Here is a 24,006-nt window from a genome sequence, read left to right as displayed (position 1 = left end):
GCGCCATCTTGAACAATCACGACGTAGCCACGCCCTAATACATACCTTGCTTTATCGTCACATATAAAATCAGGGAGGCCAAAATGTCCCAAATGAACATCATACTGCATTGAAGAAGGCTTTAAACTAGCGATTGAGACCATAAACACATTTTGAAGAAAACGTTTACTGAGGTTAGAAATCAAGTGAGAAGTTGGTGAATTCTCCATTGAATTGTATAGAGACGGAAGTCCTTTTGACACCAAAACGGTCGCCCCCTGGTGGCCTTTTGATAGAATGCAGTTTTAAGTTACTTCCGCGTTGGCCTCATTTCAGAGGACCGGAACTCCCCGCCTGGTATGAAGTTGAAGAACCTCTAAACCTCTCATTCTTTAACTTAATCCACTTATTATGAATTCTTCTGCCATCAATGAAGCTTTAACTGATTATTTTGTCATAGAGGTTCAACTTTAGTACAAAAAGTGGTGAGATCCGAACAGAGCAGAGCTGTATTGGGTATTCCTTCCTTCTTTCCTGCCTTCCTTCCGTCCTTCTTCCTCTCCTTCCTTCCTTCCTTCCTTTTGTCCTTCCTTCCTTCCTCCCTCTCTCCTTCTTTCCTTCCTTCTTTCCTCCCTCCCTCCTTCTCTCTTTCTTTCCTCCCCCCTACCTTCCCCCATTCCTCTTTTCCTTTCTCCCTCCTTCCTTCTTTCCTCCATCATTCCTTCCTTCTTCCTCCCTTGACTCGAGGACAACAGGAGGGTTAAATGGAGCCACATTTGGTTGATGTGTTGTGACAGTTTCTGACCTGTTGAGGGCGATGTGAGCAGCCGAGCTCCTCCGGCTTCCTCCAGTTTCTCTCCCAGCTCCTCCAGCTCTCGGGCGATATCGTTCCTCTGACGCTCGGCTTTGGAGCGCCACGTCCGCTCTGCCTCCAACGCTTCCTCCAGCTCCTCCACACGAGTCTGATGGGAAGATCATGGTTACACTTACATCCTGTTGTTCTCAAGTCAAGGAAGGAGGAAGGAAGGGAGGAAGACGGAAGGAACGTAGGAAGGAAGGGAGGAAGACGGAAAGAACGTAGGAAGGAAGGGAGGAAGAAGGAAGGAAAGGAGGAAGGAAGGGAGGAAGAAGGAAGGATGGAAGGGAGGAAGAAGGAAGGAAAGGAGGGAGGAAGAAGGAAGGAAAGGAAGGAGGAAAGGAGGAAGGAAGGGAGGAAGAAGGAAGGAAGGGAGGGGGGAAGGAAGGATGGAAGGGAGGAAGAGGGAAGGAAAGGAGGAGGAAGAAGGAGGAAAGGAGGGAGGGAGGAAGGAAGTTACGGAGAGAGGAAGGAAGGGAGGAAAGGAAGGAAGGAAGGAGAGAAGGAAGGAAGGTAGGAGGGAGGGAGGGAGAAATGAAAAGAGGAAAGGAGGAAAAAAGGAAAGGAGGAAAAAAGGAAAGAAGGACAAAGGAAAGAGGGAAGGAAAGAAGAAGGGAGGGAGGAAAGAAGGAGGATGGAGGAAGGAACGTAAGAAGGAAGGGAGGAAGAAGGAAGGAAAGGAGGGAGGGAGGGATGGAGGAAGGAAGGAAAGGAGGGAGGAAGGAAGGGAGGAAAGGAAGGAAGGGAGGAAGGAAAGAAAAAGAAGGAAGGAAGGACAGAGGAAAGAAGGAAGGAGGGAGGGATGGAGGAAGGAAAGTAGGAAGGGAGGAAAGAGAGAGGGAGGAAAGAAAGAGAGAAGGAAGGAAGAGAGGAAAGAAAGACAGAGGAAAGAAGGAAGTGAGGACGTTAGGAAGGAAGGAAGGAAAGAAGGACAGAGGAAAGAAGGAACAGTCAAAACAGAAGGGGTCAATTTGACACGAAGGTTAAACCAACCTGACGCTCTTTGATCTTCTTCTGATGCTGAGCGGCCAAACTCTGCTCGTCCTCAACTTTAGACTGAAGCTGAGCCAAGTCGAAGTCTTTCCTTTAGGAAGGTTTGAAGAGAGAAATAATCAACAGTTACAGTAGAGCAGGAACAGGTGAGAGAGTGATTGTTTTCATGCTGCATGCTTCACTCATTATTATTATTAATAATCCTTGCTGTGATTCGGCAGGGACACGTTGGCCCTCGACCAATCACAGCTCACCGTCTTTCACAAACATACAGGTAATGCATATTTTGTGTAATGGTCAATGACGTGATGCAGCCCAGTGTCAATTGGTGTAACCAGTATTATATACACAGGAAAATAAGTGTGAACTAAAAGGTGGAATAAATATAATCCACTTATAGCAATGCAGCACTATGTTTTTGTTTTTAGTCAAAACGTATTTAAAAGAAATGGTTGTTTTGAGGATATGTCCGTCTCAATATGAACCAAATGCATCATCTTTTTATTTGATGTTTTTAACCCTCCTGTTGTCCTCGACTCAAGGAAGGAAGGGAGGAAGAAGGGAGGAAGGGAGGGAGGGAGGGAGGAAGGAAAGAAGGAAGGAAAGGAGGGAGGAAGAAGGAAGGAAAAGTGGAAGGGAGGAAAGAAGGAAGGAGGGAAGGTGGGAGGGAGAAAGGAAAAGAGGAAGGGAGGAAGGAAGGAAAGAAGGACAGGGGAAGGGAGGAAGGTAGGGGGGAGGAAAGGGAGAAAGGAAAAGAGGAAGGGAGGAAGGAAGGAAAGAAGGACATGGGAAGGGAGGAAGGTAGGGGGAGGAAAGAAAGATAGAAGGAGGGAGGGAAGAAGGACATAAGGAAGGAAGAAAGGGGATGGAGCAAGGAAATAAGGAAGGGAGGAACGAGAGAGGAAGGAAAGAAAGCGAGAAGGAAGGAAGGAAGGAAGGAAAGAAGGAACAGTCAAAACAGACGGGGTTAATTTGACCCGGGAGGACGACACAAAGGTTAAATTAAGTCATTATTAGTATGAGTCCACTTAAATACACTGTAGGTGATCAAATATGTAATATTTATCATTCTTTTGTGGTTACACCATTTGACATTTTCAGGAGCATTCAGTCTTACTTTTGGTCAAAAATGGTGCAAATCTGTTTATTTTTATATCATCGTTATTAAATGAGTCTCTTCTCCTTCTGGCTCAACTCAATAAATCAGGTCTGAAAGGTTTAAAGATGAATAATAAAGTTTTTCGTACTTCTTCAGCCGCTCCTCCAGCTCCTCTCTCTGGTTCTCCAGATCCTTCACCGAGTCCACCGACAGCTTCAGATCCCCCTCCAGCTTCCGTTTGGTTCGTTCCAGCTCAACCCGGACCTTCTTCTCCAGCTCCAGGGAGCTTTCCAGCTGCAGGGAGGAAGAGGAGGAGGAATAGGAAGAAGAAGAGGAGGAAGAAGAGGAGGAGGAAGAAGAGGAGGAAGAAGAGGAGGAGGAAGAAGAGGAGGAAGAAGAGGAGGAGGAAGAAGAGGAGGAGGGGAGGTTAGTAAACATACGTCAACCTGAGAGGCTGCTGTTAATGTTAGGTTCTGCTTTCTTGAGTTTCTATTACAAATGTTTTAATGCCTCCTTCCCTCTTTCTTTGCTCCCTCCTCCTTCCATACTTCTTTCCTCACTTCTTTCCATCCTTCCTTCCATCCTCCCTCCCTCCTTACTCCCTTCCTTCCTTCCTTGCTCCTTTCCTTCCTTCCTTCCTTCCTTCTCTCCTTACTTCCTTCCTTGTTTCCTCCCTTCCTCATCCCTTCCTCCTGTCCTTCATTGACCTTTATTCACACATTTTGTAGGAACTGAACTGTGTATCAGACCCAAATGACCATCAGAGTATTTTCATGTGTCGACTGATCTTTTCTTACATCGTCTACTTGCTGCTCCAGTCTGGTTTTGGTCTTAGCGAGCATGTTGACTTTGTCCTCGTGAGCCTGGAGATCGTTTAGAGCCTGCTGATGAGCTTCCTGCAGAGCGACTTTCTCTTTGCCCAGAGCTGCGATGGATTCATCCAGGACCGACATCTCATGGGACAAATTCTTCACCTGCACACAGAAAACTCATCAGACTGAAGCCAACAACATATATTCAAGATTACATATTATTTTAACAACACAAACGCTCTTTGTATTACTAAGATTTGGACTTTCTTGAAAAGCATCTTGGTCTGGAATATTTATAAGTTTCATTAACCTGCACTACTTGGACTATCCAAAGAAGAGACTCTCTCCACACAGACACTGTCTATCTGTAGTGGGGTGGGGTCCACTCTCTTCCTCCTCCAGTCTATCACCATCTCCTTGGTTTTGCTAGTGTTCAGCAACAGGTTGTTTCGCAGACGACACTACAGTGGTGGGTCTCATCTGTGAAGGCGACGAAACAGCATACAGGGAGGAGGTCCAGAGGCTCGTAGCCTGGTGTTCAGCAAACAACCTGTTGCTGAACACGCAAAACCAAGGAGATGGTGATAGACTGGAGGAGGAAGAGAGTGGACCCCACCCCACTACAGATAGACAGTGTCTGTGTGGAGAGAGTCTCTTCTTTCAGGTTTCTCGGTGTGCGTGTGGCTGACGACCTAACATGGCACACCAACACCTCAGCTGTTGTGGGCAAGGCTCAGCAGAGACTGCACTTTTTAAGACTACTGAAAAAATGCCACCTGGAGGCAAAGCTGCTGCAGACCTTCTATCGCTCCACGATAGAAAGCGTGCTGGTGTACTGCATCACGGTGCCGGCTGCACAGCCAAGGACAGAAAAGCCCTGCAGGGGGTCATCAAGACGGCACAAAAAATCATTGGCTGCCCCCTGCCCTCCCTGGAGGACATTGCAGACTCTCGGGGGCTAAACAGTGCAAGGACGATCCTGTCTGACCCATCTCACCCCGGCCAAGGCCTCTTCAAACTTCTGCCTTCTGGCAGAAGATACAGGACCCTGAAGAGCCGAACAAACCGGCTCAGAAACACTTTCTATCCCTGGGCCATCAGGCTCCTGAACCAATCTCGTTGTGACACCTGTTGTACAATGACAATAAAGGATATTCTATTCTATTCTATTTATTTGGTTTTTATTCCCTGATTATTTTCCTCTTCATTAGTCGGCTGAATTTTAGACCCGTATTGTCTATTAGCATGTCAAAGTCAAAGTCAAAAGTCAAAGTAAATGGTAAATGGTAAATGGCCTGTACTTATATAGCGCCTTTCTAGTCTTTTCGACCACTCAAAGCGCTTTACACTACAACTCATTCACCCCATTCACACACATTCATAGACTGATGGCAGGAGCTACCACGCAGGGTGCCAACCTGCACATCAGGGGAAGCTAATCATTCATACACATTCATACACCGTTGGCACAGCAACGGGAGCAATTAGGGGTTAAGTGTCTTGCCCAAGGACACATGGACATGTAGACTGGAGGAGCCGGGAATCGAACCGCCAATCTTCCAATTGGTGGACGACCGCTCTACCTCCTGAGCCACAGCCGCCCGTAAAGTCAGCTTTATGTCAATTTCTTCACACGTACCAGACATACAAAGGAATCGAGAAGACGTTTCTCACTATCCCGAGGTGAAAACAGATAAGACATGACATTTCCTAACACTAAACAGTAAACATTTAAGTGCACAACAGATAAGACATTTACTAATATTAAAAAGATAGAAAATAAAATATAAATAAAATAAAATATAAAATGTGTAGTTTTATTCTAATTAAAAACCTTTATTAAAACAGATAAGTTGGTTTATTAATGTCTCACCTTGTTTTCCACTCCGTGTCGCTCTCTCTCTACTTTAGCGAGCGTCATCTCCAGGTCGTCTACGTCTCTCTTCAGCGACACCACTTCCTCCTCCAGCTGACGCTTCTTAGACGTCATCGTGGCGCTCATCTCCTCCTCATCCTCCAGGCGCTCGCCCATGTCCTTCAGCTTCGACTCCAGCGAGATCTTGGACTGAATCAGCTGGTTGCAGCGGTCCTCTGCGTCCATCAGGTTGTCCTGCTCCTGAACCGTGAGGAAGGAAGGAAGGAAGGAAGGAAGGAGGGAGGGAGGAAAGAACCATGAGAACGCAACAAGACACAATGTGACATAAAGGTTTCTGTCATTCTGGCGACACTGCTGACATATTATTATTCATTTTTAACCCTTCTGTTGTCCTCAAGTCAAGGAAGGAAGGGAGGAAAGGAAGAAGGAAGGAAAGGAGGAAGGAAGGAAGGAAAGGAGGGAGGGAGGAAGGAAGGATGGAAGGGAGGAGGGAAGGAAAGGAGGGAGGGTGGAAGGAATGTGGGAAGGAAAGGAGGGAGGAAGAAGGAAGGAAAAGAGGAATGAAGGAAGGATGGAAGGGAGGAGGGAAGGAAGGAAAGGAGGGAAGAAGGAAGGAAGGGAGGAAAGGAAAGAAGGAAGGAAGGAAGGAAGGAAGGAGGAAAGAACCATGAGGACGCAACAAGACACAATGTGACATAAAGGTTTCTGTCATTCTGGCGACACTGCTGACATATTATCATTCATTTTTAACCCTTCTGTTGTCCTCAAGTCAAGGAAGGAAGGGAGGAAAGGAAGAAGGAAGGAAAGGAGGAAGGAAGGAAGGAAAGGAGGGAGGGAGGAAGGAAGGATGGAAGGGAGGAGGGAATGAAAGGAGGGAGGAAGAAGGAAGGAAAGGAGGAATGAAGGAAGGATGGAAGGGAGGAGGGAAGGAAGGAAAGGAGGGAGGAAGGAAGGGAGGAAAGAAAAGAAGGAAGGACGGAGGAAAGAAGGAAGGAAGGAAGGAAGGTAGGAGAGAGGGAGGAAAGAAGGATTGAGGGAGAAAGGAAAAGAGGAAGGGAGGAAGGAAGAAAAAGAACGACAGAGGAAAGAAGGAAGCGGGGAGGAAAGAAGGAAGGGAGGAAGGAAAGGAAGGAAGGAAGAAGGGAGGACGGTAAGGAAGGAGGGAAGGAAAGAAGGAGGGAACGAATGGTGGAAGGAGGAAGGAAAGAAGGAGGGAAGGAAAGAAGGAGGGAAGGAAAGGGGGGATGGAGGAAGGAAAGAAGGAAGGGAGGAAAGAGAGGAAGGAAAGAAAGAGAGAAGGAGGGAGGGAGGAAGGACAGATGAAAGGAAAGAAGGAACAGTCAAAACAGAGGGGGTCCATTTGACACGGGAGGACGACACAAATGTTAACTTAAAGAAGAAAAGCTGTGATTGCTGCTGTTGGTGTCGTACTTTTGAATTATCAGACGTGTTATTTCCCAACATGTGTGACTGTTCCTTTAAGCTCCAGTTTGACTTACAGCTTGAACCTGCAGAGCCAGGTCGTTTTTCTCCTGAACCAGAACCACCTGCTTCCCCTCCGCCTCGCAGCGCTTCATCTCCGACCTGAAGGAGCAGCAGCAGACCTATGAGATCACATCCCTCCCTCCCTCCTTACTCCTTCCTTCCTTCTTACTCCTTTCCTTCCTCCCTCCCTCCCTCCCTCCCTCCCTCCTTCCTTCCTTCTTACTCCTTTCCTTCCTTCCTTCTTACTCCTTTCCTTCCTTCTTACTCCTTTCATTCCTTCCTCCCTCCCTCCTCCTTTCCTTCCTTCCTCCCTCCCTCCTTACTCCTTTCCTTCCTTCCTCCCTCCCTCCCTCATTACTCCTTTCCTTCCTTCCTTCCTCCCTCCCTCCTTACTCCTTTCCTTCCTCCCTTCCTCATCCCTTCCTCCTGTCCTTCCTTCCTCCCTCCCTCCTTACTCCTTTCCTTCCTTCCTTCCTTCCTCCCTCCCTCCTCCCTTCCTTCCTCCCTCCCTCCTCCTTTCCTACCTCCCTCCCTCCTTACTCATTTCCTTCCTTCCTTCCTTCCTCCCTCCCTCCTCCTTTCCTCCCTTCCTCCCTTCCTCATCCCATCGCCTCATCTCCGACCTGAAGGAGGAGCAGCATCAGACCTGTGAGATCAGATCCCTCCCTCCCTCCCTCCTTACTCCTTTACTGTCTAACCTGATATATAAAACCAGACCTGTCAAACGCCTCTTTCAGTTTTTTGTAGTCCTCCCTCAGAGCAGCCAGCTCCTGCTCCACCTGGGCGCTCCTCAGCAGGGGGCGGAGCTTGTAGAACAACATCATCCACATCCACCTCCGCACCGAGAAGAACGCCCTGAGGTTGAACTGGATCACCATCAAAGCCTCCCTGAGACAAGGAAGTCAGATCAGACCACACGGCTTCTCTCCAGATGTTTGCTGCTGTTATTTGTTCATATTTGTTCATTTCTAACTTTTTCTGCATCATCATTTGTAGCTCCATCCTATCAGCTTCCCTCTGCACATGGCCTGCACGGTGGTCAGGATCTGAGACAGGCGGGCGTCCCTCATGTCCTCCAACTGACCCAACAGACCCGCCTTAAAGAAGACCTGAGGAGGAGGAGAGGAGAGGAGACAGGAGAGGAGAAGAGAGGAAGAAGGGAAAGGAGAGGAGGAGGAGGAGAGGAAAGGAGAGGAGAGAGGAGAGGAAAGGAGAGGAGAGGAGAGGAGAGGAGAGGAGAGGAGAGGAGAGGAGAGGAGAGGAGAGGAGAGGAGACGGGAGAGGAGAAGAGAGGAAGAAGGGAAAGGAGAGGAGGAGGAGGAGAGGAAAGGAGAGGAGAGAGGAGAGGAAACGAGAGGAGAGGAGAGGAGAGGAGAGGAGAGGAGAGGAGAGGGGAGAGGAGAAGAGAGGAAGAAGGGAAAGGAGAGGAGGAGGAGGAGAGGAAAGGAGAGGAGAGAGGAGAGGAAACGAGAGGAGAGGAGAGGAGAGGAGAGGAGAGGGGAGAGGAAAGGAGAGGAGGAGGAGAGGAGAGGAGAGGAGAGGAGAGGAGAGGAGATGTTAGAGGAGGAAGGGAAAGGAGAGGAAACGAGAGACGAAGATGGAAATTAGAGGGGAGGAGAGGAGAGGAGAGGAGAGGAGAGGAGACAAGAGAGGAGATGTTAGAGGAGGGAGGAGAGGAGAGGAGAGGAACAAGAGACGAAGACAGGAAATTAGAGGGGAGGAAAAACATAACAAAATAAGACGAGACAAGAGAGGAGGAAACAAGAAGTAGAGGTGATCATATTTACTCATCATGTTTGGACTCCCAGCAGACGAAACCTGCAGTAGTACTGTACTGTATTATACCATACAGTACAGTATAATACAGTACAGTATAATACAGTATAATACAGTATAATACAGTACAGTATAATACAGTATAATACAGTATAATACAGTACAGTTTAATACAGTTTAATACAGTATAATACAGTATAATACAGTACAGTATAATACAGTACAGTTTAATACAGTATAGTACAGAACTTTTAATCACAGCATTTGTTGTTTTTGTACCTTGGACTGTCCGAACCTGTACTGCGTGTGGTCGATGTCCAGAGAGCCCAGCAGCTTCTCGCCGGCCTTCCTGCTGTCCACAAACAGGTTGTCTGGAATCGCAGACGGATTCAAGATACGATATCTGAGAAAACAACGAAGAGTTAATATAAATAAATAAATAGCATGAAATAAAATAGTTACAACAATAAAACAACAGTAGTAATAAACCTTGATTAAATTAAGTCAAAGGCCTTTTTTACAAAGAGAAGTGATTTTAACCCTCCTGTTGTCCTCGACTCAAGGAAGGAAGGGAGGAAGGGAGGAAGGAAAGGAAGGGGGAAGGGAGGGAGGAAGGAAGAAAGGAAGGGAAGGAGGAAGGAAGGAAAGGAGGGGGGGAGGGAGGGACGAAGGAAGGAAGGAAGGAAGGGAGGAAGGAAGGGAGGAAGGAAGGAAGAAAGAAGGAAAGGAGGGTGGGAGGAAGGAAGGACAGAAGGAAGGAAGAAAGGGGATGAAGGAAGGAAAGAAGGAAGGGAGGAAGGAAGGAAGAAGGAAGGAAAGGAGGGAGGAAGGAAGGGATGAAAAAAAGAAGGAATGGAGGCAGGAAAGGAATGAAGGAAGGACGGAGGAAATAAGGAAGGAAGGAAGGTAGGAGGGAGGGAGGAAAGAAGGAAGGAGGGAGGGGGGGAGGGAGGGAGAAATGAAAAGAGGAATGGAGGAAGGAAGGAAGGAAGGAACAGTCAAAACAGACGGGGTCAATTTGACCCGGGAGGACGACACAAAGGTTAAAGATGTCTCTGAGTTTCACGGCTTGGAGACTCACCGCTGTTTAAACTCTGCGTACAGGATCCGGTTCGGAAAGCCCTTCCTGCAAATCCTGATCCCCTCCAGGACTCCGTTACACCTCAGCTGGTGCAGGACCAGGAAAGGATCCATCACACCTGAACAACACACACCGACACTTCAGGCATCTTACACAATGTTTGCATTTGTGACACTGAAGGAAACTTTATTTTTCCCTGAGTGTGAATCTTCATTTTTCACCTTGAAGCATCTCCAGTTTCATATCTCTAAAAGCTTCTTTGTTTCTTGTAGTTAAACTATATTTTTCTGGTGGTATTATGGTTCAAAGACATTTTTCTGTGATTTGTGTCCTGGTGTGTAACGAGGCTGAGCTTACCTGGCGTCTTGCCCTCGTTGGGGATGATGCAGCGGACAAAGTGCGGCTGAGTGCTGCGGAGGTTCGCCATCAGCTTGTTTAGATTCTCCTAAATATCACAAACAGAGAGGAGGCAGTGTGTCATGTGTTGTGAACACAGACTGTATATAAGAAATGGACGTAACATCCGTGACGTCACCCATTGGTTTATGGACTGCTGCTCGGAGGCCAATAGTTTCGGATCTGAGCAGCGCCATCTTGAAAATTTCAAGTGCATGCTGGGAAAAATAAAAACATGGATTCTACTTATATGGGCATCAGGAGGAGCATAAGGCGCCCTCCTGAACCTGTGAACCAATCAACCTGTCAATCACCACGTAGCCACGCCCTAATTCATACCCTGCTTTATCGTCACATAAAATCAGGGAGGCCAAAATGTCCCAAATGAACATCATACTGCATTGAAGAAGGCTTTAAACTAGCGATTGAGACCATAAACACATTTTGAAAATGTTTACTGAGGTTAGAAATCAAGTGAGAAGTTGGTGAATTCTCCATTGACTTGTATAGAGACGGAAGTCCTTTTGACACCAAAACGGTCGCCCCCTGGTGGCCTTTTGATAGAATGCAGTTTTAAGTTACTTCCATGTTGGCCTCATTTCAGAGGACCGGAACTCCCCGCCTGGTAAGAACTGGTAGGAATATTTTGGGTTCTAAATCCTACCAAAAACTAGCAGTAATCCTAAAGCACACTGTCGCTGCTCTGCTCACAGACTGGCAAAAGAAGTATTCAGAACTTTAACCTCAGTAAAGAAAAAAAACAAAAAAACAACAACACTATAAAAATACTTTAATATTTTATTGTATTTATGTTTTAAAATGTTGTTCCTCCGGTTTCATTTGGTGCCATCTTTTATCTAGTTTTTATTTTAAATTTGTATAGTTTTACCATCTTATTATCATCAAGTCAGTCATTTGTAAAGCTCTTTGAATTGTAGTAAAGGGGGCTGTACTACAAATACATTTTGATTGATTAGCTAAATACAGTAGTACGTACAGCATCAAAATAGAAAGTTCTTACTAGGTTCATTGGGAGGAACTGAATTTGCTGACTTAAATGCTGGTGTGACCAGGATTTAGAAAGGTCCACTGTGTAGGATTTAGTGACATCTAGTGGTGAGGTTGAGTATTGCAGTTAACTGAATACTTTCCAAAACCTGTAGGACAGGCGAGTCCAAACTGTTCCATAACGGGCCACGTGCTTGCAGGTTTCTGTTCTAACCAATCAAAAGCACACAGTTCGACCAATCAGCTGTGTGAAGCCTGAGATCAGTTGATTAATTGGGTCCAGTCGGGTGTTCTCCTGCTTGGTTGCAATGAAAACCTGCAGCCACATGAACACTTATGGACAGTTTGGACACCTCTGCTGTAGGAGAAGCTACGGTGGCCACAAAACTAATGAAAAACACAAAAGTCCCTCTCTAAAGTCAGCGTTTGGTTTGTCCATTCTGGGCTACTGTACATGGTGATCTAAGATGCCACTAAATTCTACAGACTGCACCTTTAACTCACCTTGTGTAACTGTGAAACTGTCTGGAAGGAAGCTGCTTTCCTCTTCCTGTGTGTGGATTCATACTTCGGGTCACAAGCTGAAAAGCAGCATAAACACACACTCATCTTATAGTTCTGTTCTTTATTATCTACATGATATTTTCAGTCGATCACAGTGTCTCTGTGTAAAGTTACCCATCTCTGCGCTGATGTAGCTCTCAAACAGTGCAGCCATCAGTTTGTTGGAGGATTTCTGGAACAAAGTGACCACCGTCTCATTCAGAGGATCTCTGTTCTTATCCAGCCAGCCTGTGATGTTGTACGGCACCTACAGAGAGGTAACACAGTCATCATCAGGCTGCCTAATTATCACCATCATCATGTCTATATATGGACTTATTGTATGATACATGGACATGACCATGACCTTTGACCTCAGTATTAGCTGCTAAGAGGCTTTTCATGTCCTCCATTCATCACTGTGACGTCCTGAGCATAGACTGTATATAAAATGGACGTAACATCTGTGACGTCACCCATTGGTTTGTGGACTGCTGCTTGGAAGCCAACAGTATCGGGTCTGAGCAGCGCCATCTTGAAAATTTCAGGTGCATGCTGGGAAAAATAAAAACATGGATTCTACTTATATGGGCATCAGGAGGGGCATGAGGCGCCCTCCTGAACCTGTGAACCAATCAACCTGTCAATCACCACGTAGCCACGCCCTAATGCATACCCTGCTTTATCGTCACATATAAAATCAGGGAGGCCAAAATGTCCCAAATGAACATCATACTGCATTGAAGAAGGCTTTAAACTAGCGATTGAGACCATAAACACATTTTGAAAACGTTTACTGAGGTTAGAAATCAAGTGAGAAGTTGGTGAATTCTCCATTGACTTGTATAGAGACGGAAGTCCTTTTGACACCAAAACGGTCGCCCCCTGGTGGCCTTTTCATAGAATGCAGTTTTAAGTTACTTCTGCGTTGGCCTCATTTCAGAGGACCAGAACTCCCCACCTGGTCCTGAGTGGAGACTGCAGAAGTATTAAAGGTAAATAATCCCCAACCATAAAGGCTGTCTGTGTTTTTACAGAAGTGTAGTGCCGACTCTCCAACTCTAACCTTAACGCCTAACCCTGGATCCCAGAAAGTTTTTGCTCCAGTCAAAAATCATTGAAAAATACTGTGCATCACTTCTTAGGATACATCTATTCACTACAGCTGCAAAAGCAAATGACCTCAAACAGCCTGCTTATTTGTCTCCCAACACAAATAGGAATGTGTAAAAAGAAATGCATAGTAATTTGGTTGATGAGTTATAATATGGGGGAAACGGCATTATTGGATAATATCAGTATGAGTATTTACAGTAGATGTATTAGCAGTGGAACAGTGATACTCACCACTCCAGCATAGTGAACCACCTCAAAGTGAGTCTCATATTTGCGCTTCTTGTCCAGACGCGGCCTCTGGAAGTTTGGTGACTTCCCCTGATGGTTGTCGTAGAGTTTGGTTTTAAAGCTCTGGTCCGTGGACTTGGGGAACATACACTCCTCCTCCATGATGGAGAGAATACCCATGGGCTGCACACACACACACACAGAGTTTACACACTGAGTAAACCTGCAGTAACTGATGTTTTATCCACTAGTTTTCTGCAGAAACACACTGATATATACGGCTGCTTATTCCCACATCCAGCAGTTACTGATCAACATTACTATTCATATGGAGTCGTGTTTCTGTCCACCTAGTGAGTGTAACATTAATACACCAATCCCTGGTTTCAGAAAAATGCATCCTCACACCATCAGTCACAAAACAAGACACACACCCTTTCTATGAGGTCGATGCAGGCCTGCAAGTCCAACCCAAAATCTATGAAGGTCCACTCTATCCCTTCGGTCTTGTACTCCTCCTGCTCCATGATGAACATGTGGTGGTTGAAATACTGCTGCAGCTTCTCGTTGGTGAAGTTGATGCACAGCTGTTCAAAGCTATTGAGCTGCAGAAAGAGAGAGAGAGGAAGAGAGAGAGAAAGGAAAAGAGAGAGGATTGTTTCAAGTGTTGATCAGCTGTGTGAACCATATACATATACAGCTCGTCTCGCTTTGAACAGCTGCTTCTAAAACCACAATGTCTCTTTTTTATATTTCTATACCTGCACATGTTCAAGAAACAAGCTATAACATGAAGATCAGACAGTTAGGTGTTTTATTCTGTACATATTTTCCAAACATCATTAAAGCTACTGAAGGTCTGGTGTGTTTCTGTCTCTGGTTTACCTCAAAGATCTCAAAGCCGGCGATGTCGAGGACTCCGATGAAGTACTGGCGAGGCAGAGCTGTGTATAAAGACAAGTTGATACGACTCACCAGCCACTTAAACATCCGGTCGTACGTGGCTTTGGCCAGAGCCGCCACTGCATAGTTCACCTGCACGCACACATAAAGCAGCCTATCAGCTTCACTGACAGAAGTACTGAAAGTTTGTATTCATCATCTCGAGATCCATCAAAGTACAGAAGTAAAGGATCTGAATACTCCCTCCACCATTGATGAAGGAATACATAAAGAAAAACTGGGTTGATTGATTGAATGATTGATTGATTGATTGATTGATTGATTGATTGATTGATTGATTACCTGTTCTACAGTCTGTCCTTTAATGATGAACTCATGTCCGACTTTGACGCGGGGGTTCAACAGACCTTTCATCAGTTCTGCAGAGTTGATGCCCATCAGGTAGGCTGCCTTATCCACACCTTAACACACACATGTACATCATAAATACACTAAATTTATAGGTGGGGGGGGGGACTAGACTCCTGTACAAAGTGGAATGATAACTGATTCCTGCTTTATTCATATCAAACTCGACTCAAGTTCAACACTCCAGCAATGCATCCGTCAAGTGTGGAGTTAATCAGATAAATGGTTCAAGAGATACGCAAAGGACAAACACACACACACACAGACAGATTCCTTCTTTTAGTAGATAAATAGACCCTGCAGGGACATGCTTCAGCTTTTACACAAGATTTAAAATCATCAGATCACATTTTGTAACAACTAAAGGCGTCTCACTCTCAGTGCCGTCGGCCTCGGCCTGCTCCTCTCTCTGCCTTTTTTTGAACTTCATGTTGCCAAAGTGCATGATGGCTCCGACGATCTTATAGCAGCCATACTTTTCCTCTGGTGTGAAGCCCAGTGTGTCCATCGCGTGCTAAACACACACACATACACACACCGTTAGACGGAGGAGGCAGTAACAGATGAAACCGTCAGCACATTGCACTTGTGCTGTTTCTTACATCAGTGAGTTTCAGTTCCTCGTCGTCTTTGATGCTCTCCACTGTGGTCACACCCTGAGAGCAGAAGTGGTAGTCGTAGGGGTTTGAGGACACCAGCAGCATGTCTGAAACACAGGACAGATTCATGAAGAAAGGAAAAAAATCCCACAGGACCACATGATACATTTTAACATTTTACATTTGTCCTTTTCCAAAGTTATTAAAGATACAAACAGTAAGAACCGTTATATAAAAAGGAGAAAACTGTGAAGCTCCACTCCACTTAATAACCTTTTATAGTTCTAATCAACAACATTTATCTGACAACTTTAATTGATTCTCAGATTAAACTTTGACATGAAATAAAATGATCTTCTAAATTACACTGCTTTGTCTTTAAGATTATATCAGCGGTTCCCAACTTCACATAAAATCAGTGTTGTTGTGTCTCTTCGTCATCAGTGTTCGTTCCTCCAAACTTCATTTAAAATACATAAAACCCAGGCGGGGAGTTCCGGTCCTCTGAAATGAGGCCAACGCTGAAGTAACTTAAAACTGCATTCTATCAAAAGGCCACCAGGGGGCGACCGTTTTGGTGTCAAAAGGACTTCCGTCTCTATACAAGTCAATGGAGAATTCACCAACTTCTCACTTGATTTCTAACCTCAGTAAACGTTTTCAAAATGTGTTTATGGTCTCAATCGCTAGTTTAAAGCCTTCTTCAATGCAGTATGATGTTCATTTGGGACATTTTGGCCTCCCTGATTTTATATGTGACGATAAAGCAGGGTATGCATTAGGGCGTGGCTATGTCGTGATTGACAGGTTGATTGGTTCACAGGTTCAGGAGGGCGCCTCTTGCTCCTCCTGATGCCCATATAAGTAGAATCTGTGTTTTTATTTTTCCCAGCATGCACCTGAAATTTTCAAAAAGCAGTCCACAAACCAATGGGTAACGTCACGGATGTAACGTCCATTCCTTATATACAGTCTATGGTTGTAGCACTGATGCTTACACCAACAACACTTAAGACTATTATCTATACATTTAAAATAATTAAAGTTGTGCATAGATAATATTATATATGTGGAGATAATATGTGGCTCTAATTTCTAAACGTTGGGATTACCTTGTAGTTCTGGCTTGTGATTGGACATGATCTGGTAGTAGATGTGGTAGCTTCTCTCTCCTGGCTGCTGGAAGACGACTCTGGACTTTTCTAGAAGGTCTAATAAAAACACACACAACAACAATTATACTACAGGACTATAAATCACAACTAACCAAACTAAGATATGAACAATACCTCTTTTTGTAAAAATGTGTCAAATATGTCAAGCATTGATTAAACTTTCTACTTTTATTACCACTTTAAAACCAGCCTGGATCTTTACACACAAACACAACTCACAGATGTCGATGTCAGCAGACGCCAACTTTCCTGTTGGTCCAAAATGAATTCTGATGAACTTTCCCTGAGACACACAAACACAGATACATCATTATAACCAGTTATAGTTATGCATATAGAAGTTACTTTAACTTTGACTAGTTTTAATACGTTTGTGGACAGAAAAGGTCAGGTGACACAAGTGACAAATTGTATTATTTTGCGTTTTAAACTTCAAGTTCTTGGATTGTTGATTTCATAAAGGGAAATTAGTCATAATTATTTCTGTCCACACGAGCATTAAGGGCTAACAACCCATTAAACAAGCATCCTCTAAACCAGTTGTCCACAAGAGGTCACATGATTGATCTGCGGGGGTCACAAGATATTAAGAGACATTCTTTAAATCTATATATATATTTAATAACTGCCCAGACCTCAAAAGATACTCAAATAAAACTGAAAAAACATATGTTCAGTTTTAAAGGGTCACAAGCCAAAGAGAACCACTACTCGAATATCTAAAACACATCCTGCTGTCATTTAGGGCTACAAATGACAATCACTGATTAAAATCTGTTGTTTTTTAAAAATTAATAAATGTGTTGTTTGGTCCTTAAAATGTCAGAAAATGGTGAAAAATGTAGATCAGTGTGTTTCCCAAAGTCCAAACTGATGTCCTCAAATGTCTCAAAGATATTCAGTTTACTGTCACAGAGCACTAAAGAAACCCCAAAATATTCACAGTTAAGCAGCTGGATTTGGACTTTAAACACTTTATCAATTATATAAATAGTTAGTGATTTATTGAATAGTTAACAGATTGATTAACGAACTTATTGTTGCAACTCTACTGTCATGCCATAAAATTACCAAAAATAGAGACAATATGCCAAAAGCACCAAATCTGAACTGACTTGGTTAGTCATTATTATACTTTAGTACACTCACAAAGCGGGAGGAGTTGTCGTTACGGATGGTTTTTGCATTTCCAAACGCCTCCATGGCTGGATTAGCTTCAATGATCTGGTCCTCTAAAGAACCCTGAAACACAGAGAGATGAAGAGTCAGTCCACAGTGAAATGTCTTTCTAAAGTTTGTGATCATATTGAACTAAACCAACAAAATGCTGATCAATATAAAGATGTGACATGTTGAAGACTTACTCCTTTTTTCACAGTTTCACCCAGAGCAGCGACGATGGCGAAGTACTGGATCACCCTCTTAGTGTTGACGGTCTTTCCTGCTCCCGACTCGCCGCTAATGTGACAAAATAACAGAAGGATTTCAATTTAGGTCAAATGAAAGAGGTTTTCCTGTCTGTAATCATTCCTCCTGTTCATACTGAATATTAAAACCTTCAATTGTGCTTCCAGTGTTCAGTGATGGAGGACTGTATCACAGTGTTTCCACACAGTCATTTAAAGTAGCTGATCAGCTTCTATTGAGCTTCATCAGTCTGAGTTATTCATATCAAGTGATATCTGACACATTTACAGTTTTTTTAGCATCAGATTCCCTCTTAGTGTTTCCCTGTTGAGCTGTGGTGGAAGTATAGTAACAAAAAGACTTTGATACTAAAAACACTGTAACGTTGAAACATAGAAGATGAAGATTTGACTGAAGCTTCATATTAGCTTCAGATCAACTTTTAAATCCATGTTTCCACAGAAGGAGGACTGTGGGTTTTTGACTTACGTGATCAGCATTGACTGGTTTTCACGGTCTGTGGAGGAAAATAAAAGCCATGTGAAGGAAGCAGCAGAGGACCGACTGGTAGCAGAACTCAGAACTTGTCACACAGTATCAGGCAAACAAAGTATTTCCTTGCTCACTTTGTACGTTAAATGTTCTGTCCACTCTGCAATCAAATTAACATCTGGTCTAATTAAGTTGATCTAAGTCAGGTCTGTGACAGTTAATGTAGAAAATAGAAACCATTGATATCAAAGGCTAGAAGCTAACTAGAGAATCCTGATGCATTGAACCAGCAACAGAGCCAAGGCTCATGGGTATTGTAGTAATTTTGTCTGCCAAAATTACAGGCAAAATGTGATTTCTCAAAATTGAGATGTGAATAATGTAAACTAGTGTCAGAATATAATGCTTATAATCATTTCTATGTTCAGTAACTTTGAGGAGATTGATCAGGTAAATATTCAAAATGTGGATACAGAATGAGGAAAGACCCTTCCTGAATGTGTCTCATTGTTGCTGTCTTTATGTATTATCATACTCTGGGGACACACAATTTTGTTGTACTGTTGCGTAATGACAATAAGGGCATTAATTAACTAATTGATTGATTGACTAATTGATTGATTTCACTGTAGGTCTGTTAATATGTCACTTTATAAGATGGATCCAGGAGGTACTGTCTCTGCTCCAACTTGAAAAAATCTGACATACATTGAAGGGGTCAGATGACAAATTTGAGAGGGTGTGGTCCCCATTTATTGAATATGTGAAGAAGTTAAATTTCTAATAGATCATGTCATCTAGACGATGAGTGTAGCTGACCTGTCTGACCGGTCCACCGATAGTGAACTTCGACTCTGACAGATTTAACAATGAACTCTTTCACTCTTTCCTTTTCAAACTCTGCCATGCTTTGTCTATGCCTAATTGGTCATCATAATCATCATTTCAAGATCACTAAGGTCGTTGCAAGTCTGAAATTTTGTCAAATGTCGATGGGTCTTTTTTTTTTTTTTTTTTCTTTCTCTCGTGTACTCTTGGTCCCAAGGGGAGGCATATGGGATTATGGTCTCTGACATTCTGTATGTCTGTTTATGTTTGATTGTTTATATAACTGAAAACCTGTTAAATAAAGTCTTTAATATGTCACTTTATTAGGTTTTCAGACAAGAAAATAACCATTTAGATTGGCAACATGTGGTCAGGCCGGTTTGGTGATTTCCAGCCGGCTCTAATGTCTCTGCAGTTTATTACACAGACCTTTGTAGACCTTCCTTCGTGTCCTTCTAAGGATGCAGCCTCTGAATTGAGACACAGCTTCTGTAGGGTTAATGTGTGTTTTAGCTGCAGAGGTTAAAGGTGACTCACTCTGCAGCAGGTCATAGTAGGCGTTGTCAGCGATGGCGTAGATGTGAGGCGGCATGTCTGAGCGACGTCGCCCTTTATACGCCGTCACCACCTCAGGAGAGTAGACCGGCAGCCATTTGTACGGATTGACTGTCACACAGAACAGACCAGAGTAGGTCTGACAGACAGAAAGACAGTTAGAAATGTTAGAAAGAAAGAGAGAGAGGAGCGAGACTTATTATAGAAGAATGAGTCAGACACTAACATAGATCATCCACATGCTGTATCTCCTCTTCAGGTTGAAGAGGACCGACGCCTCGTTGAGGTGAGTCAGCATTGCCATGTCCTCCATCATGTCGAACTTGGGAGGGTTCATCGGCTGGAGATCGTCTTCCTTTACTACCAGGAACTGAAACATAGAAAACTTTATTTAGCTTCTACGATCTCTCTGGTTGAGTGTTGACGAGTGTAACAACCAGAAGTAGACTTTCTTTAAAATTAGATAGCCTCTCTATAACACAAGAGAGGACTCACATACAATTTGGACCAGCGTCTCAGAAGTCTAAATTCACTCAGGAGAAATGTGCATCGAAAAGCAACTGGACACCAAACACAAACTGTTATGATTAAAAGGTAAATACAGAATTTATTTAATTTCATTAATCAGTTCTTTTTTCTCTTTCTCTTTTCTCAAAATAACAACATTTACCAGACATAACAATGACACTACCACATATATAAAAATAAATAAATACAAAAATAAATAGTCTTTTCCCTCTTTTCTTTACGTACAATCTGGAATCCACCTGTCGGGTGAGTATCTAATTATTGTTAATTATTAATTTAATTTAGTATTAACTGCTAAATTTAAATGATTAAAATGTCTTTGTTTAGTCTTTTTACTAATTAAGCTATAATTAAACTATTTATTTCTATTTTGGTCTCTACCCAACAGGTGGTTCGTTCAACCCTATTTTTCCCTTTCTAATTCAACAAAATAAAATGCTAACAAAATAATAACAACAATAAAAATATCAAAAAACATTCAGTATCAATAAAAGAAACAAAACAAAACAAACGTTTCTACTGGTTCAGGGTTGGCTCGCCACTTCAGCCCGACTGTAATGTCCCTACTGGAACCAGCCGAGCTGAAGAATCTCTGGTGCAGATGATGACAAGGATGATGAGGGCGAGGAGGATGATGAGGAGGGTGATGACAAGGACGAGGATGAAGATGAGGATGAGGATGAGGACCTGGCCTTGTACCCACAAAGCCAAAAAATAATAATAATAATCACTACACAGCTCAAATACTTTTTTTTCCCTTTCCTTTTTTTTTCCAAAATCACTCTTGTTCTATATTTACAAATTATCATTTGATTGAAATTTTAATAAACTAAACAAAATAAAACTTGCTTTCTTCCTTATCTTATCATGTTTTCTCGTCTCTCTTTTCTTTTCAATCATTGAGACATTAAAAATCGATAACAGAATTACAAACAGGTTATATCAATTTAGCTTAAGATATATACAATATGATAATTACAGTACAACTAATAAAACTTTAACATTGACTTATATACAAATTGATTTCTATAGACACACAACTCAAAATAGCTACTAATCAGTTATTAATTCACAATTGCTAACGATAGCGTTGTTAGCACCAACGGCTATAAACGGCTACCAATGCTAGCAGTTGCTAACTTCCGCTAACGCTAGGACCATTAGCACCCACAGCTATCAACAGCCACCAACAGTTATCAACATCAGCGGTGGCTAACCGTTGCTAACCGTTGCTAATGCTAGCGCGGCTAGCGCTAACGTTTTTTCTTTTTGTTTCTTCTTGTTTTCAGTGAATATTGCTATATTTACAACGAATTGGTTTAAAGTCAAACTCACCAGGATTTTACTACTGAAGAAGAGCAGCAGTAGGGTGACTGCTCCAGGTTTAGCTCTCTTTCAATCAACTTCAATTTCTGGGTTCGGCTCAACTGTCTGGGTCTGGATCAGCTGCTGCTTTGACAGCTGGGTGACAGGCTTATATAGTCTCTGGTACAGCGGTTATTTATAACGGTTGTTTATCTAAATACATTTAAAATTAATTATTTATTTTTGTATTAATTAATTTTATTATTAAAATCAAACCCACATAAATACACGTTTCTTTAATACATTTTCTAAGTTATCCAATTACTTTATTTCACTGTTTTGGTAACCAGGGGTTACACAAGCATTTAGATTTGAGCAGATTTTAACATGTAAACAGTGAATATGTGGCAGCATTAATGGGATATTTTCTATAGACACTTGTTGATTAATGAGGTAAAATCTTGATTCATTTTATTTTCCAAGGTAGATTACAGAATAATTTATATCTATGAAGAATGATGGTGTGTTCATGTTTATATTAAATGTAAATTTGATGATTACAGTCAAATCAATGTGTTGAAAGGCTCATTGATGAGTCTTAATGTAAGTCTTCACTGCCTGCCTGTCAACATTTACTTATTTTACAGTTGTGTTGTGTTAATTTCAGTGTTTTTAATTTGTATTTATAATCCCATCGTTGACTTATTTATTTTTTGCTTTTTTTTCCTCAGGATGGTGAATGAATGAATGAATGAATGAGGCTAGTCCTCTTTTTTTTAACATCCAGACACAATATCAATCTATTTATCTAGGGTCTATTTAAATATAAATAAATATATTGTCTAGTCTGTGTTCTTCTATATCAATAACATGTTCAGATTGTAGAAAGAAGGGAAACAAAATCCACATGTTGTTGAATCCCAGCTGCTACGTAACCTCTATAACTACTATTAAGAAAACTCCAGTGACTTATAATTCCACTGACTAAATCATAAATAGATAATAATAATAATAATAATAATAATAATAATAATAATAATAATAATAATAATAATAATAATAATAATAATAATAATAAACCCTCTAATTGAGTGATTAACTAAGTGACTGACTGACCCGTCCATCTTTGGTCTCCACAGTGCTTTTGTCTCCATTCAGCTCTCTGACTTCCACTTCAGTGTACGCTTCAACATCATCGGACATCCAAACACGCTTCGTACCTGAAAGTTAAACAATTAAAAACATATTTAATATTTAATATATATACTGTATGTACACATATATACAGAAGAAAGAGATAACTACAAGTCAAAGCACACATTTGAAACATTTGAATACACATTATGGTTTTATGTTTTTAACCCTCCTGTTGTCCTCGAGTCAAGGAAGGAAAGGAGGGAGGAAGGAAGGAAGGAAGGAGGGAAGAAGGAAAGAAGGAAGGAAAGGAAGGAGGAAGAAAGAAAAGAAGGAAGGGAGGAAGGAAGGAAGAAAGGAAAGAAGGAAGGAAGGAAGGAAGGAGGAAAGAAGGAAGGTACGAGGGAGGGAGGGAAGGAGAAAGGAAAAGAGGAAGGGAGACAGGAAAAGAGGAAGGGAAAAAGGAAGGAAAGAACGACAGAGGAAAGAAGGAAGGGAGGAAGGAAAGGAAAGACAGAAGGAAGGAAGAAAGGGGGATGGAGGAAGGGAGGACGGAGGAAAGAAGGAAGGGAGGAAGGAAAGGAAGGACAGAAGGAAGGAAGGAAGGGAGGAACGAGAGAGCAAGGAAAGAAAGAGAGAAGGAGGGAGGAAGGAAGGACAGACGGAAGGGAGGAAAAAAAAACAGTCAAAAACAGACGGGGTCAATTTGACCCGGGAGGACGACAGGAAGGTTAAATGTTTTCTTTACCATCGAACGCCTGCGCTTTGGCAGCCAGCTGCTCCATGTTGGTGAGACGAAGGAAAGGAGCAGATTCTCCTAACTCCTTCATGTCCAGGAAACGAGGCATCTGAGCACAACAGCACATGGAAACGGTCATTATTTTAAAGGTGAAGTCTGAAGTATTTGGTGTTCCAGTTTCCATAAAGTCCATCCATAAATGATGATGCTACTTGTGGTTCCTAAGCTGCAGAAGCCTCGAAGAACCATGAAGAACAATCAGAAACAATCTTAGAGAACAATCTTGTAAAAGAACCGTGAGATTTCAAGAACATGTTTGAAGAACATGTTTGAAGAAGACCAAGTACCTCCCAATACCTCCCAGTACCTCCCAGTACCTCCCAGTACCTCCCATTACCTCCCATTACCTCTCAATACCTCCCAATACCTCCAGTACCTCCCAGTACCTCCCAGTACCTCCATTACCTCCCAGTACCTCGAAGAAACAATATTAGAGAACACTCTTGTAAAAGAACCGTGAGATTTCAAGAACCTGGTTGAAGACCAACGCTGATACAACTGTGAAGAACTTTAACTACTTGAGAAGCAAACATTAAAAAAACAGCCAAGTAGAAAAAGATATAAAATATGAATTTCTCCCTTTTTGGTTTCTAAATTGTTCATGAAGGAGAACACGAGTCAAAGA

At 42.7% G+C, this 24,006-nt stretch overlaps 1 protein-coding gene across 1 annotated transcript in view; it reads right to left on the bottom strand.

The window, feature by feature from the left end:
• LOC133987975 (myosin-7B-like) overlaps positions 1 to 23,430 on the bottom strand; it is a 41,283-nt gene extending 17,853 nt beyond the window's left edge. The window contains 28 exon segments of the mRNA XM_062427475.1: positions 1,829 to 1,919; positions 3,076 to 3,221; positions 3,725 to 3,901; positions 5,613 to 5,855; positions 7,115 to 7,199; positions 7,818 to 7,988; positions 8,074 to 8,107; positions 8,110 to 8,209; positions 9,156 to 9,279; positions 9,958 to 10,075; positions 10,315 to 10,402; positions 11,866 to 11,942; positions 12,040 to 12,172; positions 13,252 to 13,431; positions 13,683 to 13,853; positions 14,134 to 14,283; positions 14,494 to 14,612; positions 14,935 to 15,073; positions 15,162 to 15,265; positions 16,271 to 16,369; positions 16,553 to 16,616; positions 17,483 to 17,575; positions 17,698 to 17,791; positions 18,230 to 18,257; positions 19,598 to 19,754; positions 19,842 to 19,985; positions 22,565 to 22,668; positions 23,331 to 23,430. Of these exon segments, the coding sequence (XP_062283459.1) occupies positions 1,829 to 1,919; positions 3,076 to 3,221; positions 3,725 to 3,901; positions 5,613 to 5,855; positions 7,115 to 7,199; positions 7,818 to 7,988; positions 8,074 to 8,107; positions 8,110 to 8,209; positions 9,156 to 9,279; positions 9,958 to 10,075; positions 10,315 to 10,402; positions 11,866 to 11,942; positions 12,040 to 12,172; positions 13,252 to 13,431; positions 13,683 to 13,853; positions 14,134 to 14,283; positions 14,494 to 14,612; positions 14,935 to 15,073; positions 15,162 to 15,265; positions 16,271 to 16,369; positions 16,553 to 16,616; positions 17,483 to 17,575; positions 17,698 to 17,791; positions 18,230 to 18,257; positions 19,598 to 19,754; positions 19,842 to 19,985; positions 22,565 to 22,668; positions 23,331 to 23,430 (3,333 nt within the window).
• Between the last annotated feature and the right edge of the window lie 576 nt (positions 23,431 to 24,006).

The sequence above is a fragment of the Scomber scombrus genome, chromosome 10, assembly GCF_963691925.1.
Source record: "Scomber scombrus chromosome 10, fScoSco1.1, whole genome shotgun sequence".
NCBI classification, from domain to species: domain Eukaryota; kingdom Metazoa; phylum Chordata; class Actinopteri; order Scombriformes; family Scombridae; genus Scomber; species Scomber scombrus.
This window is presented reverse-complemented; position numbering and strand designations above follow the sequence as displayed.